This window comes from Gavialis gangeticus, unplaced genomic scaffold (assembly GCF_001723915.1).
Source record: "Gavialis gangeticus isolate Ggan-Ray unplaced genomic scaffold, GavGan_comp1, whole genome shotgun sequence".
NCBI lineage: Eukaryota > Metazoa > Chordata > Crocodylia > Gavialidae > Gavialis > Gavialis gangeticus.
Genome location: NW_017729025.1, coordinates 81523090 through 81538979, shown reverse-complemented (window position 1 = coordinate 81538979; position 15890 = coordinate 81523090). Strand labels below are relative to the sequence as shown.

At 40.4% G+C, this 15890-nt stretch overlaps 1 protein-coding gene and 1 long non-coding RNA gene across 2 annotated transcripts in view; one reads left to right on the top strand and one right to left on the bottom strand.

Annotated features, from left to right (window-relative positions):
• The window catches only part of RMDN3 (regulator of microtubule dynamics 3), a 104597-nt gene that overhangs the window by 81398 nt on the left and 7309 nt on the right, over nucleotides 1-15890 (top strand). The window contains exons 7-11 of the mRNA XM_019519013.1: nucleotides 6027-6102; nucleotides 6387-6464; nucleotides 9647-9745; nucleotides 11316-11369; nucleotides 13688-13768. Of these exons, the coding sequence (XP_019374558.1) occupies nucleotides 6027-6102; nucleotides 6387-6464; nucleotides 9647-9745; nucleotides 11316-11369; nucleotides 13688-13768 (388 nt within the window). The remainder of the gene's footprint in view (nucleotides 1-6026; nucleotides 6103-6386; nucleotides 6465-9646; nucleotides 9746-11315; nucleotides 11370-13687; nucleotides 13769-15890) is intronic.
• Nucleotides 1812-6020, bottom strand: LOC109298750. The gene is made up of 2 exons (XR_002097691.1): nucleotides 5644-6020; nucleotides 1812-5561 (listed from the first exon to the last, which is right to left on the bottom strand). It is a non-coding gene; the product is annotated as an uncharacterized LOC109298750 (long non-coding RNA).

Here is a 15890-nt window from a genome sequence, read left to right as displayed (position 1 = left end):
CTTTTAAAAAGGAACGGAGAACACACTTTTCCAAAAGAGATTACTCACAAACTCTAGAAAATTATTATAGAAAGAATAAAATCTATTTCTAAATCCTGAGAGAAATTGGTAAACTGCAGGGTTGCGTTCAGCTTATGGGTTTTTTTTCCAGGAATGAAATAGTCTGTAGTGAAAATATATGTGTGTTTAACTGAGTCTTCATGGAAGAGTGAGAAGTAAGAATAATAGTAACAGCCCAAAGTGTTATCCATCTTCTAATCTGGAAGAAGTCACAGGTTTAGAGGCTGTTGAAATTCCCAGTATTCAGGCAGTCTCCTTTTGAATCTTCCTTTTTATGTTAATACTTCTTCTAAAAGGGCAAATCCCACATCTTTTTCAGCTCTTAAGACCACTATTTGTCTCCCATCGTCTGTCTAGCAAATCTTAATAATCTTATGTTGGGGTCGTCTTTGTAAGACGAAGGATAGCCAGTAATAATTATAGTGATGTTAGATAGTCTTCGAACTAAGCAGTGTTTATTACGCAATTGGTATATTGTATATGGGGTCTTTAGGCTAGTGTGGCCAAACCATGGCCTGACTCAGGGCTTATCTGTAGGAAAGAGAATGTGTAGTAAGACAGGATACGAATTTACAGCACATTAGGTACTCTGCATTTCTTGTATGGATACTTTTGGTTTGTATGAAGAATGAGTTTTGTTTGTGTTTTTTTAACTTCTTCCACTTCTGAAGTCGGGTAAGCTAGAGTATCCCGTGTGTCTCCATGGGGAATTAAAGAAGTCGTAATGTACTGTAAATTCATACTCTGGCCTCCTTCATAATAACTCCCCTTTGTAGACAAGCCCTCAGAATTCTTTGTGCAGACGGCTCCATGTAACCCAGCACGTCTTGAGGTTCATCTACCCCGCTGTTCTTGTGTTCTTAGATTTCAGTACAGCTTAGTTTCTTCACACTTGGCCCCTTTGTTCCCATTTTTTCTACTCCAGCTGTTTTGTCCAGGCATTCAGGTTTCCATGGTCTTCACCAAGATAGGTTATTCACAGGTGAATAGCTCTGTTCAGTTCTGGATGACCTGTTTCCTGCTGATCCAGACAGCTACATATTCTTTATCCCTATTGCACTCTTGCCAGTCCAGAGGAGGAGTTAATCCCTGTGCCTGGTAGGTAATAGTACAAAGGAAAGAGGGAAGATTCATGTACATGATTTATAAAAAATATTACAGATGTGTGTCCACATACTCAGCAGATTGTTAAAATGGCACATTGGGTTTAGTGTCTCAATGACTTATTTGCTTGGTTTAAAAAAATTGTATTTTTTCTACCCTAACTGTGCTCCAGACTGCTAGCTATGGCATCTGAAAGTTAAGATGTGGCATGGGTTTTTTGGTTTGTGCGCCAGTTCTAGGAATAAAGCACCTCCCGACTAACATCTTGGCCACCATATTTTCTGAATGGGTCTGCATGTGTAACTGGTTGGCCTTGTACTTGAAATATGACAGATAGTGCTGATTTTAACTATCAGTCCTTCTCGTTCTCCCATAGTTGTATTGACTCATATAATATTGACAGAAATAAAATTATTTCTACATGATTCTGAATGTACACAAAATAGATCTTCTAGTTCAAATAAATTAAATGAACAGTCTCTCCCATCTTTGCTGAAGTGCTCACCTATCTGAGTTTTGGACTTTGTTTCCATTGGCATTATTAAATGGCCTACTTCATTTTTCTTTATCATTTGATTAGAAATGGCCATGTTTCCATCTACTTTTCTCACTTTCTTTACCCCCCGCCAACCCTTGCTTGCTGGGTGTTTTTTGGTTTTTTGGGGTTTTTTTAATTTAACAGCTGTACTCTGTAGGAAGGAACCACCAACAGCTTTGTTATTTCGGAGACCACCAACTGTGGAGGCTAAGGGACTCTTTATGTTGGCAGGATCCCCATACTAGTAAATCGGAGGTGCTGGTCTAATGAGCACCTCCATGTTTTACATTGTCAGCCTATAGACTGAAAGTCGTGCTCAGACTGGAGCCAGACAGAGTTCAGTGGGAATGAGGTTTCTGCCTGGCCGTGTGATCTGAGCTCTGGGACTTGAGTAGGGAAGGCAGACATAGTTTTTTGTCTGTGGTAGAAGTCATTCCTGCTCTGCTGGGCTCATTTTTCATCAAAATGGAGAACCCACAACTGAGCTGAGATTCCAGTGGGAGCTTGTGGTTTAACCCAGGTCAATAGCTAAATGAACAGTTCTGGTTAATAATTAATTTTGTAAGTGGCATACTGCAAAGTTTCAGGAATTGCTTCAGCATCTTTCTGAAATGGGACTTTCTAACCCCATACTGTGTTTCAGAGATTACGTAATGCTCCTTATATTTCTCTCCTTATGTTTAAAGGAGATGAAAATCCCCTCTCCTGACCTTTTATTTTCCATCTATTATTAATAGTCTTTCAATTCTGTAAAATGTATCTGAAGGCACTTCAGAAAATGAATTAAGGTGAACTGCTCAGCTGTTGAAGAATTAGCCAAGTTAAACAAATGAAAGAGGGAAGCAGAAACCATAATAGCATTGCAAACTGGCTTTGGAGGGGATTTGCAGGTCTAAAGGGCAAAAGGCTAGGAAATTAAAAAGTCTCAGACACCAACAGCTGACATCCTGCACCTCAAGGCAGGCATTGGAACAGGAGATACAAGTATAAGACTGAGGCCAAAAGTAGCTTGCACAGTGTCTCATAGATCAGGACCTGAGTCGAGCCAGTTCAGAGATCTCTTCATATATTATCCATTCATTTCATGACATGTCGCAATATTACAGCTACAGCACTTACAGCTTTTAAGGCCAGCTGAAATATGATGAAAACGTCTGATATGGGTAGCATTATTAGGAGCTGAATATTGTATGAATTAAAGGCTGCGTGGCTTTCTTATCAGAGGCTCCTATTGGGCCAGGTTAGCATGTAGTACCCAATAGTATGTAGGTGAGTATATTGTCATGCTAAAAAGCAGAGGAAGTCTCTAGACCTTTTGATTGCTGTACGGATTCACTCAGGTCAAGTTTAAGGTACTAAAAATATGTGCCCAAAGTTACAGACAGCCTAAATAATAGCTCTTCATCTCAGTGGGGTGCTTATTCAGATGCACAGTGAAGAATAAAATGAAGCAAAAAAACCAAAACTGTTTCATTCTTGATCAAGATGTGAAAGAAAGGATGTCTGCTCTTTTTCTGTAATGATCTCTGCAATCTCCCATATTTCTTCCCCATACAACTTGCCCCCAAATGAGATGCATACCTTGTTTTTGGAAGGCAGAATGGTAGAGAGAAAGACATGGTCTTTCCAGACATGGTCTAGCATTGGCCTTTCTGTGGAGAAACTTTTGCAAAATGACTGTCTGTTTCTCTCTCAGCCAGAGAGCTAAGAGCAGCTGTGAAAGCAACTGGCTTCCACCCTTTCTGTTGCTTGCTGAGAGAGCAGCTGGCAGTCATTTTGCAAAACAGTGTCTCCATGCTTTTATTCAGGTGAAGAAAATCAGCTTTCTTATTTAAGACATGCACCCCAATTTTGGAGTGGTGACTTTTTTGGGGGAAAGGAGCATATGGTAAGCAAGTAAATACAGCATTCTCTTACATTGAAGAGGTTGTCCACTACTTGTTCATCCTTCCTTCTTATAACCTATGAAGCCAAAAGGCCAGAGGAAAGGAATGCTGACCAGTGACGCATCTAGTGTCCTACCCTATACCAGGAAAGCATAGTGTCTTCTGGTGACAGTTGTGGGGTCTTAAATGGTGTTTTCTGGTTCCTGTAATTGCTAACTTCTCCCTCTGTCCCTAGCTATCTTCCAGCTCATGTATAAAAGTAATATTTTGGAGCTGTTCTTTACAAATCGCTAGGATTAGAAATATGTGGTTTCTTTAAAAATTAAATAATCCCAGAAGCCAGGGACCCATATGTGTTTCTTCTGTTTCTAACCTTTAATCCCACCTACATGTGGATTTAGCTAAATGCCACTGTGTGGGATCCAAGCCCCAAGGAGTCTAGCATAGCATGTACCAATTGTATTTTGAACACTTTGCAAGCCACCTGTCAAGTAAGCAGATCGTGGCAGTGTCACTACTTTCTGGGCCAGAAATCCATCCGGTGAGGCATTATTCTATTGATGCCTGTAATTAGCAATGAAAATCAGATTTTTAATATCAGATGAAGATTTTTAAAAGCATGTTGAAACTTCTGCTTACACAGTTTTATAAGTTTCAAAGGACAGAGTTGTATCTGATGCAGCATCTTTTAGCACCTGCAGCAGAAAGTGTCATCTTAGTCCCATATTCTAGATATGCAGTCTTTCTCTCAATTCACCCTTCTGCTGACCTAGGTAGAGTCTGGCATGCTCATCTAGCAGTAACATCTCTAGCATGTGCATAGCATTTTAATCTGTATTGCTACTGCTCCAGTGTTCTACATTGTCCAGGGTATGAAGTGCACTTCCTTCAATAAAAGGATAAAATTTTGCTTTTACAGCAACCTAATTTTTTTCAGTGACCCACATGGGGCATTTCCCTGAGGATCTGTCTGTGGCGCACATAGGGAAGACAGCAGTAAACTGCTATAGCTGACTCCTAGAAGTCCCCATACTCATGGCAGTGGGCTGTTACAAACTCCCTCTCCACCCTCCTTACAGCACATGCTTTTCATGGTGGCAGCATGGCAACACAGGACACAGCAGAACAGCCTGACTTCTGGAGATGGATGTTGCTACGTCTGCCCCTGCTTACTTTTCCCTGTCTGGACCTGCAGACTCTCGCTTGTGTTTCTAGGCTGCTCTTCAAGGTACTGGTATCTAGTTCCAGTTACCCTGTGTTTTTCATTCCACAGCTTTGATATATAAATCATACCTTACTTTAAAAGCTTCTTTGAAGGGTGGGGAAGGAGAACAATTTATGTAGAGGAAAATATAATATATAGTTGGGAGTGGATGAATGGAGTTAGAGAAAGGAAGAAGTGGAAGAGAAAGCAAGAGGCAGGTTTTTAATATTATAATTTTGACACCGTGAAAGACAGGTTCAGACATTTAGAAATGAGAAGAGGAATAAAGGATTCAGCATTTTATGATCTTGTCATGTTTTTGAGCAGAACCTCAAAAAGGTTTGTTTTTTTTTTTATGAGATACTTTATGAACATCTGCTGTGACTAAAAGCCCAAAGGTAGCTCAAGGGATATCAGTGCCCATCAGCACAGGTGTGTACTAGAACTTTAGATGTTTAAAAAATGGATGGCAGCAAAGTAGAATTTTGTTTGTCTTGTTAGGAGTGTCTTTGTGGGACAGTTGTGGTGCAAGATGCTCAATTATAAACCAGGTTGAGTTTGCAACATAAAAGATGTTTGCTGTGTTAGCTGCTGTTCATTGTTGGTGGTGATTATGGGAGGAGGGATTTGGACAGAGTTTCACAACACTTCTCTTCAAAGTAGAGTTTCAAACCCCTTCAAAAACAGTATCAGTCCTGCATTATCTCTGGACAGTTACCTAGCCTGCGATGCACTAGTGTTGCTGTTTGCCCTTCTAGGCTCTTGCTGACTTTGGGTGCAGTCTTTGCTGCCTGTAGTGTTTGTATTTTGATGTTGTTTAGTTGCTGTTTTCCCTTCTAGGCTCTTGCTACCTTTGGATGCAGTCTTTGCTGCCTGTAGTGTTTGTATTTTGATGTTGTTTAGTTGACAGATGAAGAGAATGAAGCTGTTTAACAAATATTCTATAACTTTTTTTTAATTACAGGGAATGTTATCTATTACAGGGCTTTCTTATGTTAGGACCCCTGAGATGTAGCCAGTGCTGTGCTGCAGGCTTGCTAATATGCCTTGGCGCAAGTCCAGTATCTTTTGCTGCCTTAATTTCTCCATTTGTGGCATATATAGGCTACTTCCCAATCACACAGGGAAGATGAGGTTCACATTTCGATTGTGAAGAGAAGTTATGCTCTGATGGAAAATGTTTGGAGATTGCGACAGAATACGTGTGATTTCTTACTGAAGGTTTGTCTTGTAGGTATGCTATTCTTTGTGGCCAGTTGTCAGAACATGAGAATATTCAGAAGCGCATTCAAACTGGGTTTATTTTTAAGGTGAGTAAAAATAGATGCTGCTTTATGTCTGAAATTATTCTTTCTAGAGTATAAAGATTGACTTAAAATTTTATGTGATAAGTTGTTGGACTGTAGGGGAGGGAGGGATTCGGTCATTCGGACAGTGTATGGGTGATACAGTCTGAAATGTTGAAGAGGATTTCAGCAATCCAGTTTAATGATTTAAACTCATATCCCTGAAATAAAACCACTCCACTTTTATGTAGTAAAATGATTTTATCATAAAAAAATTCTTTGTTTTGGCTGTGGTTTGTTTTTTTTAGGAACACATTGATAAAGCAATCAGTCTGAAACCGGATGACCCCAGGTCTTACTATCTTTTGGGCAGGTGGTGCTACCAGGTAAATAGCTTTTTTGGCCTGTTACCACGCACAATGGGCAGCAGTTGGGATGTTCCAAGTGTTTTTCTCTGGGAGCTGATCCTCCATTTGGATGGAGGAGATGGCAGATACAGTCCATCAGGCATAAGCCTTAGTTGAATTCTATTCAGTAGTGGAAGCTGAATGCTGTGTTAGAAAATCCTTATAGAGCAACAGGGAAATCCCCTACCTACTGAAGTTCCCTGTTTGTACATAGAAATTGAATGTTGCCCAGGGTCCACAGCTGATTTTCAACTCTAAACTGGTATCAGAAGAGCACTGATAAAGATGTTTGACACATGAAAAAAATCTTTTGCAGTGCAAGATCTAGAAACAAATGTTCTCATTCCTTTCACCCCAGTTTACAAAGACTACAAAATTTTAATTTTTATGCCTCTCATGACACAATATGCTAGACTAGGGCTGTCCAACTGGCAGCCCATGGGTTGCGTGTGGCCTCTACTCCCCCATCGCTTTGGCTGCAGCAGCAGCCAGGGTCTCTAGGCCTCCCCCTCCCTCCTCTGGCTTCTGCTTTCTGGCCCCACTGTGGGTGTAGCAGGGAATGGGGGGAGGGCATACCATGTGTGTTGTGCGGGAGGCGCCTGTACAACATACAGCCTCAGGATGTGGGGGCATGATTCGTGCTGGTGCAGCCACTGGCTGCTCAGAAGTTGGACTTCCCTCTCCTAGACTCTAATCTTTGTTATTCAGATTCCCATCCTAGGTTGTGGACATGCTTATTATGGTGTATAATAATTTTATTCCATGGTAGAAGCAACGTGTCACCATGATGCAGTCCTACATCAATGTAGGGTACCCTGCTTCATGGTAAAGTTACTATTTAGAAAGTTAGTAGTGTAGGTTGGATAGATGTACTGGTCATCTGTCTGCTCCCAAAGGCATCGTCATCCTAGGGTAGTCATTTGCTCAGTGCAAACTGGCTTCCCTACCACATGGTGGAGACACTGTAATGTCACTGTTCACTTCAGAGAGCTGGTGCTGAGCCTGCGACCTTTATTATCTTTACACTTGAATATCCATGATATATGATATGAATATATGATTTATCTAATCTAACCCTAGTCTATGTACATTCCAAATATCAACTACAGCTAAAATTAATATTTATTTTGCTTTATGATTTGCAATCCCACCTTTGAAATGGTAAAATGTTTTTTTCTAGCAACTTCTACAATTCAGGAGAGTTCCATTCCCACAGTAGAGAGGGAATGTTACAAATGCAGTCTGTAATAAGTGTAAATGTTTTCAGGTCTAGTATACATTTTCTGTGCCCTGGTTCTCAGATAGTGATCAAAGCCTGGGATAGAGAACAATGTGAGGTATTGAAACACATGGAGCTAGATGTATTTTTTAAATTTCCAGTCTGCATAATAATAATTCAGTTTGACAAAACCATTTGCTCTTACTTATGTAATATACTTTTGCCTTGTGTCAGTAAATACTTCCCATACCTTTTACTTTCTTACCCAGAAAAAATAAAGGCTGTTGACTTTTTCATTTACTCATTACTACCATTTTACTCCCATTTTCCCCTCTTCGTTACATCTCTTCAAACCTGCTAAAAGTCACACTTCTGAGCTGCTAAAAATCAGAGGTTTTGGATAGTTTTTTGCTTCTGATTTAGCTCTGTATTCATTGCCAGGGGTATGGGAAGTGGACAGTAAAAAGAACAATGAGAAAAGATTACTGTTTACAGATTTGCTCATGTTCTTACTTTTTCCCATGCTATACTCCAGTAAAAACAAACCATCTTCAGTCTTTTGAGCACATATGGATGTGATCAAAGATATCTCAAAGCTGGCCAGGGCTCCTGTATACAATATATCTGTATAATCCTTTGCGTGCGTTTCCTTTGTGTTTGCTACACAGAGTATTGGTGATATTAGGGGAAGCGTGCCGGCTGCTTTATGGCCCTTGACAGGGAAAAGCTGGAAGTCAAATACCATCAGTCAGTTTTAGTGCCTATAAAAATAAATAAGGGTTTGGTGAGACCATCCACTTCTTGATTTATACAAGTTAGAAGTGCTTCTAGCTGAGTTACTTGCAGCGAAAGACTGCTGAAGTATGCGTAATGTAGTTTAAATTTATATCCAGATGGAAGTTCAGTTCCAAGGCCCTTATCCTGTCTATACTGATCTTTGTATGCAGCTGTGTTACTTGTTAACTGTCCACGTCTTGAAACATAGTTCCAATTATACATTGCTTTGTGTACCTCTAGTTTTCCAGGGAAGTGCTGTCTACATATCTGAGCAGCCTGTCATTGTCCTTTTTCCTGTCCCTATATAATAAACACAGGCCCTATATAATAATTTAGTTCTGTTCTTCACTGCCTGTGAATCTGCCTGAAGCTTCTGTTCTACAAAGATCTGATACCTTTACTGGCACCAAATTAGCAATCTGTAATTGATTATAGAAGTATATAGTAGTAAGTGAAGAGGTTCTGAGCTGTTTTCAGAAATAGCAATTCCATGCTGTCCACTGTAATTCCAGAGAAGTGAACAGCTCTGGAGATTCATTTGAGATTAATAAAAGAGTTGGGGCCATGACAATGAGATTTCAATGAGCAGTTACTGTAACTACATGTTTCTTTAAGAGAAAGTATGTTGTTGAGCCAATTTTAACCATCCTTTTTTGGCGTGGGGGTGGGGGGCACTGGGGACACGTTCTGGTACAGGACTCAGTCCTCAATATTCTGCTATTTGTGGTCTGGAGAAGGAGGGTAAATATATTTGGCCTGATCTTGTATGTAGGTTAAAGGTGCAAGAAACTGATGTGATTATAAGATGATAGTAGAATTTAAAACTCCCTGGGCAGCTGCGCCACCATAAATCTTGTTACAAAGATGCACTGTTTACATATCCATACACCTGTTGCAACCAGTAGCCAAAGTTGCAAAGTTTGACTTCTACTATAAGATAGGAAAGGGGGTGGAAGGAGGGATGGGGTTCGATTGTATTGATAAATTTATCTGTGTGCTTGAGCAGATGTTAATGGATAGTTTTAGCGTGTGGGTTCTGTGGATGTGCAAGTGTCCTGCATGCTCTTGGTTTTGAGTATTGCTGAATTCCAGGTGACATGAGCTTACTCCTGATTTTCATGGTGATAGTCTTTGGTGATAGTCTTATGTTACTGTTTCATCATAGGTCTCTCACCTGGGATGGCTTGAAAAAAAGACGGCTTCTGCCTTGTTTGAAACACCCCCTAATGCCACTGTTCAGGATGCACTGCAAAACTTTTTAAAGGTATTGAAATCAAAAGAAGAAGGGAACCATTAAATGCTTTCTAGTGTGGAAATGAACTTGATTTCAAAACTGCAGTGAAGGACACTCAGTGTTTTATGTTAAGGATATGGTTTGTATTACGGGTGTTTGAACTTGAGTCTTGAAACACTTGCATTCATATCTAGAACAACAGTCATTTTAACATTGCAGAATATTTCATGAGGAGGCTCTTTAATTATAATACATGGGTCTCATGGGATATACTTTAAGCTTTTGGAAGTATATTGCTTATGTCCCTTGGAAAGCACTTTTTTGCTATAGAAACCTCACCTACTAGGTGCCATTCTTTTCTGACCATTAATAGTTCATTTTTAATGTGAACAGGGTCCACACTATTAAACACACAATTTTTTTGTGACAAAATGCTCTATACATGAATGAGTTAAACAATATTGTAGTTTGGCCTAGGTTGATAAAAGCTGTTATTGAATTCTTTAATGAAATCTGTTACAGACATGCATAGTCTCATTGCTCTCTAAATTATATAGATAAGCTACTCACTTTGCCTGTTACAATAGGAAGTGGCAGGAACACTTTGGACATGTCTCACTTGCTTGCAACTTTGCCAGGATTTATCTATTGAAGTGTTTGCCTTTGACATGAATCTTTCTGGGAAATTTCAGTCCAAAGGGTTCAATCATTTCAGGGAATGTTTTGCTAATGTATTAAAAAAAATCTGATGACACCTTTTTCTGTGAAGCCTTACTCCCATCTTTCCCCCTTTCCCACCTTTAGAGCAGTACATGAAATTCTGCAGGCAGCTAACATTGGTCAGATTTGGCCAGATTTTTTATGGAAGTGGCAAATGGCACATAGTATATGCTTAACAGCAAGTTATAAGCCTTTGAAACTTTGCAGATCATACAGGCTCAATAGAGACTTGCTAGAGCTGTGCAGCTAAAAGCATGTGCCCTGTCTGTGCACCAGGTGAACAGGGCTTCCCCTGCAGCTGAAATTCTGGACAGTTGCAGCCTGACCCAGTTCTGAGTCCAGGTACCAGTGGCTTCTATCTTGCTGTCTTGGTGCTTCCCCTGTGGAGCCCAGAGTGGATGAAGAGGAGGCAGCTTGATTTGAATGCAGACGGAGCAAAGGTCAGGCTTGGTTGGGTTAGAATTCAGTTGAAACAAGAAGCCTAGGGAAAGTGAAGACAAGGTGGTGGTGTAGAGAGAAGGAAATGGGGCTAGTAAGATGAGTTGAGGAGAAACTAGACTGAGAGAGAATGAGGCGGGGAAGCAACTAGGGTATCTGAAGGAGGACACCAAGTCTAACAAGGAGCTGGAAAGATAACATATGAAGGTACTCTTCATTTACCTTAAGAATGCTTGCACAATGGGTTGCACTGATTTAAATTAAATTAACTTCTAAACAGATGTTAAATTGACATAGCTTAAGGACAGCCCTGAATGTTAAAATTAAAGTTTACACCCTGATTTGAAATATGGGCGTTGCATAGGTCAGGCCGAACTGTTCAAAATGGGCCCCTTGTAAATCCTAGCGTCTGCTGTTATTTTCCCTTTGTCTTGCACTTTAGGTTGAGGAGCTGAATCCAGGATTTTCCAAAGCAGGAAGAGTATACATTGCCAAGGTAAGGCCATGCACTGGGTCAGTTGATTTTATTCACTTCAGGCCATGTGCAGCATGAAGTGTACGTGTTAAAAATAATTCAGGTTTGTAAAGTATTTGGAGCTCCCTGAATTGATGATGTGGAAATGCAGTATGGTGTGTTTGTATGTGGGTAGTTAACTTATAAGTTAATGAATTGCAACTTATTTTTAAATGGGCAAAAATAATAATTCATCTCATGCAGGAAGATAGGGCATTCCTAATGACTGTTCTTTCTTTGGAGATTTTGCCTTTATAGGGATGCTCATGTTAATTTAGCAGATTAAAGTTCTGATTAAAAATGCATGTTGCTAAACTTGTAAGCCACAGCCTCTTAACTGACACTTCCAGCTGTAAGCTGTATGCAAGAAGAGGACTGGGGGAATATTCAACATAACCCCCTCTTTTCCTCATACAGAAGGCAGTCCTAAATAGAAATTAAACATGCCATGAATGTGCTGGCTTCACTAAAGCCAAGACACTTGTTTTTTGGGGGTTTTTTTGTTAAGAGAATTCTTTTGTATCCTTAAATAGATATGTATGGTTAGTTCTTTTGGCCTCCTGTTAAAGTCTAGAAATGTTTAAAACCCAAACAGCTTTAGTAGCAAAGTGTAGCTTTAGTCATGCTCTGTGAAATCACTCTATTCCCAAAGCCCCAAAGAGTGTCAGTTTTATCTGGGTAGCGTGCGAGTTTTAGGTTCTGTTCCTGGTCTGGAATGTATTAGTATGTGAACCAAGGTGAAGAGTTTACTTGAAAGGAAAGGGTCTAAGTTTATTGAGAAACAGAAAGTAATATCAAGCCATGAAGGAAACCAACTTAAAGCTGCATGAGCCTCTGAACCTACCACAATTCCATCATTGATATGCCATGGATGGTTATGTCTGCGTACCAGTAAAACTACTGTGTGCCACAACAGCTTAAATTCTACCTCCATAAATGAGCATTACTTTCAGTCTCTAAAACCTCCTTGTATGTACTGTCGCAAATGTTCTTTTTGTCAGTATGTGGGGGAAATGCATAATCCAGCCTGCTCCTATGCAGTTCCAAAGTTTCCACTTCTAAAAGTAGAGCATTAAAGTAATAGGGGAGTGGTTTTAATTAAATGTGGTATTGCACAGTTCCGTAACTGGAGAATCTTGTGTTTTGCTTTCAGCTGATTATGCATTTTCAATCTCTGCTTTAATATGGTTAAAGAATAGAGAGGGAACTTCAAAAATGGAGCCAGAAACAGTAGCTCTGAGAGGTGAGAGTAGCCCCATTGAGTGTCTGCCCTTGAACCTAGTGGCAATAAAAGTGAGCATTGCCTGTTTCACTGCTGATTGCTTTTAGTAGTTAACTTGCTTGTCCCACAGTCCCAAGCTACCTACCATGGTTTTCTGAAAACCAAAGAAGGAAACATGCATTTTCCAAGTTTCAAAATCGTATCTTCTTTTCCCCATGACAGTTTACAAGACAGTGAGAAATTGCAGGTGTAACTCTGCAATATGTGAAAAATAAAAATTATGGCTCTGCATAAAAATAAAAGAGCTTAATGGAGAAACCTGCAGTATGTGATATATTTTTGTCTTTATTTTAGATAAGTAAATCCAGTTTTTAGTTTACCTGAAGCTGCTCCAGAATGTTTCCATTAGAGCACTAGGCTACTCCAGTACCTGGGAGCTCAGCGTGGAATTCAGTTCTAGCTTGCTGTATAATACGCACATTCCTGAGCATGGCTTCTTTTGCACTTGATGGTAGGAATAGTTGTCCTACTCAGGTCAAAGGAGTTCAACTTCTGTTATAAGAGAACATAGCTGGGTCTGTCTATATCAATAGGATTTCTTTTACTTTTCTTTGTACATCCGTTGTCAGACCTGACTGTCTTCTAAATATTAAACTTTTTAGACCTTGGAATTGGGTTCACGACTCTTCCTGGAGACAAAGCACTTCACAAAATGATACAGTTACTCTTGAAGGATGGGATCCGTACTGCCAACTGGTCCTCTATGTCACTTAAGGAATAATAAGAATATAAATGGAATGAGAATAAATCCAGGGAACTGCCATCTGTACTAGAAAAAACATGGAGAAGGGTCCTAAAACTTCCTCGTGCCACAATTAAATTATTTGCTATCCTGGTACAAGGCATTGTTTATAGTGCTTTGCCAGTGAAAGGCACTTCAGGGATATCTCTTTGTAGATATTGGAAAGGTGGAAGAAGCCCTTCTCTTCATCAGTAGCAAGACTGCTTCCTTTACCACATGTTATTTTCTGCAGTCTATCTTCTTGACATTTCTTACTGTTGCCAATTTGCTTTACAGTGCTATAGAGATCTGGGGAATAACTCTGCAGCAACTCACTGGCTGAACCTGGCTTCCGAGCTGCCGGTCATCACAAAGGAGGTACTAATCTCAGCTCTTTACCTTACTGCTGTTTAATTAGAACCATTTACCAAGAATATCTTTTAAAATAAAATTTTGGATCCAAATGTAGACGTATTCATATGCATTTGTCTTTGAAATCAAATGGCTGAAATTGTATAAGCATTCTGTTCAGTTAAATTAGTAATGTGGTAACATTAGTCAGAGCTCTTTCAGCAGTTCTTTTCTAGTGTCTTCAGTCTAGGCTGTAATTGCTATGCAGATTATGCAGTAGTCTGTAAGCGAACTGTTCTGCATTTCTGTTTGAGGTCTCCAAGCTCCTTTATTCTTTGAAATTTCTCCAGATAGTTCAGAGAAGTTTGCCAGTCACCTCTCCAATATGTGACATTTATCTACTAGTAAATGGGTTGAGACCATCAAGATATTTCCTTTTCTGTTAAAAAAAGACTTAGTTTGGTAAAGTGTTTCTGGATTAAGCAATGAGATCAAGTTCTTAGCAGGGACTTTTGCGTTTTCTCTGCATATGCTATTGCAATGCACCAAGCAGTCAAACACCATAATAAAAAATATTGAATGGTAAAATATTCACTGAAAGAGTTTAGTAATCTTATGAAAGTGCCCATGGTTTCTAATAGTATCCGAAATGTAGGATGTGTTCAGTATTTCAGACACAAAAAGATTTCTGTAGCTTTTACATTGATTAGATGGTTTAGTAAGATGCAGGCTTTTGAATCTTTGGGATTGATTCTCCCTCTCATCTTTTAATTGTTTTAACCCAAGAGTGACTGTAAGAGTGGCTTTGTGGAGTTCCTTACTGATATATTAATGCTTTAAATATCAAGTTCACCAGTTTACCAGCTTTTAAAAAAATACTAATCCAAAAGCCCTCAAGCCTGTTTGTCAAAGTGCTGCAAATTGAATTTGGAATCCAAAACTTAAACTCTGGATTGTTTCTCTTGCTGTATCAACAGTAAAACAGTTGGAAGCTTCCTGGTAAAACCCAATTCTGTGAAACCATCTCTGGTTTAAACTTCTGATGTCCCACATGAAGGTTTCCAACAGTCTTGAGCTGGCAGGAGACTAGATGCTTGGCAGGGTGCTATAGAGCTCAGGCTTCCACAATCTGTAGGTCTGCAGCAGCAGCTTCATTACACAGATTGCCCTAAACTGGGGACTCTGTGCAGCCACACCAAGAGAATGGGGAGCTCTGACATGCATCAGGGTCTGGTTCCTGGGCCTTAACAGGGAATTTGGAAGCTATTCTAGGCTCTCTGCTAGGGAGCCAGGAGTCTGGGGCCTGCCTATGCCAGTGTGAGTATCGAAATTGGGAAGAACTATCCCAGAGCAGTCTTGCTGGCAAAGAGAAGGCTGTGGGGGGATCTTGTGGCCTGTTATAAACTAGTCAGGGGGGATCAGCAGGCATTGGGGGAGTCACTGTTCCCCTGAGCACCGTCAGGAGTGACCAGAAATAATGGTCACAAGCTGGCAGAGGGTAGGTTTAGGTTAGATATCAGGAGGCGCTACTTCACGGTCAGGGCGGCTAGGGTCTGGAACCAACTTCCAAGAAGTGGTGCAGGCTCCTACCCTGGGGGGTTTTAAGAGGAGGGTAGATGAACACCTTGCTGGGGTCGTTTGACCCCAGTACTCTTTCCTGCCATGGCAGGGGGTCAGACTAAATGATCTGCTCAGGTCCCTTCCGACCCTAGAAACTATGAAACTTTTAGCTATGGAGCACATGGAGCCTGCTTAGCCTCATGCATACTGTGACACACTGCTGCCTTGGTATCAACAAGCCCAATGGATCCTGGGGCAGCTCTCCAGGCTCCTAAGACAGCCTGGGCAGCTCACACAATCAGATAGCTAGGAAATCTGGGAATCCTGTGGTCCCTAGTCCAAAGCTGCAGACCCTGCAAGGCCTGACCAGCTTCTAAATAAAACTAACATGATTCTTGACAGTGTTACTGCTGCCTACCACTGAACAGCGATGGGAAAACTCTCTCACTGGGCAGTGGTGAAGCACAAGAACTGTGTCACTTTTACTTAGCAGCTCCCAAGGGTCCAGGGAGCATTTTGTGCCAGAGGCATCATATTAGTGTTTTCTAGCTGGAAATTGTATAATAGTTTTGCTTAATAAAGAAATCAA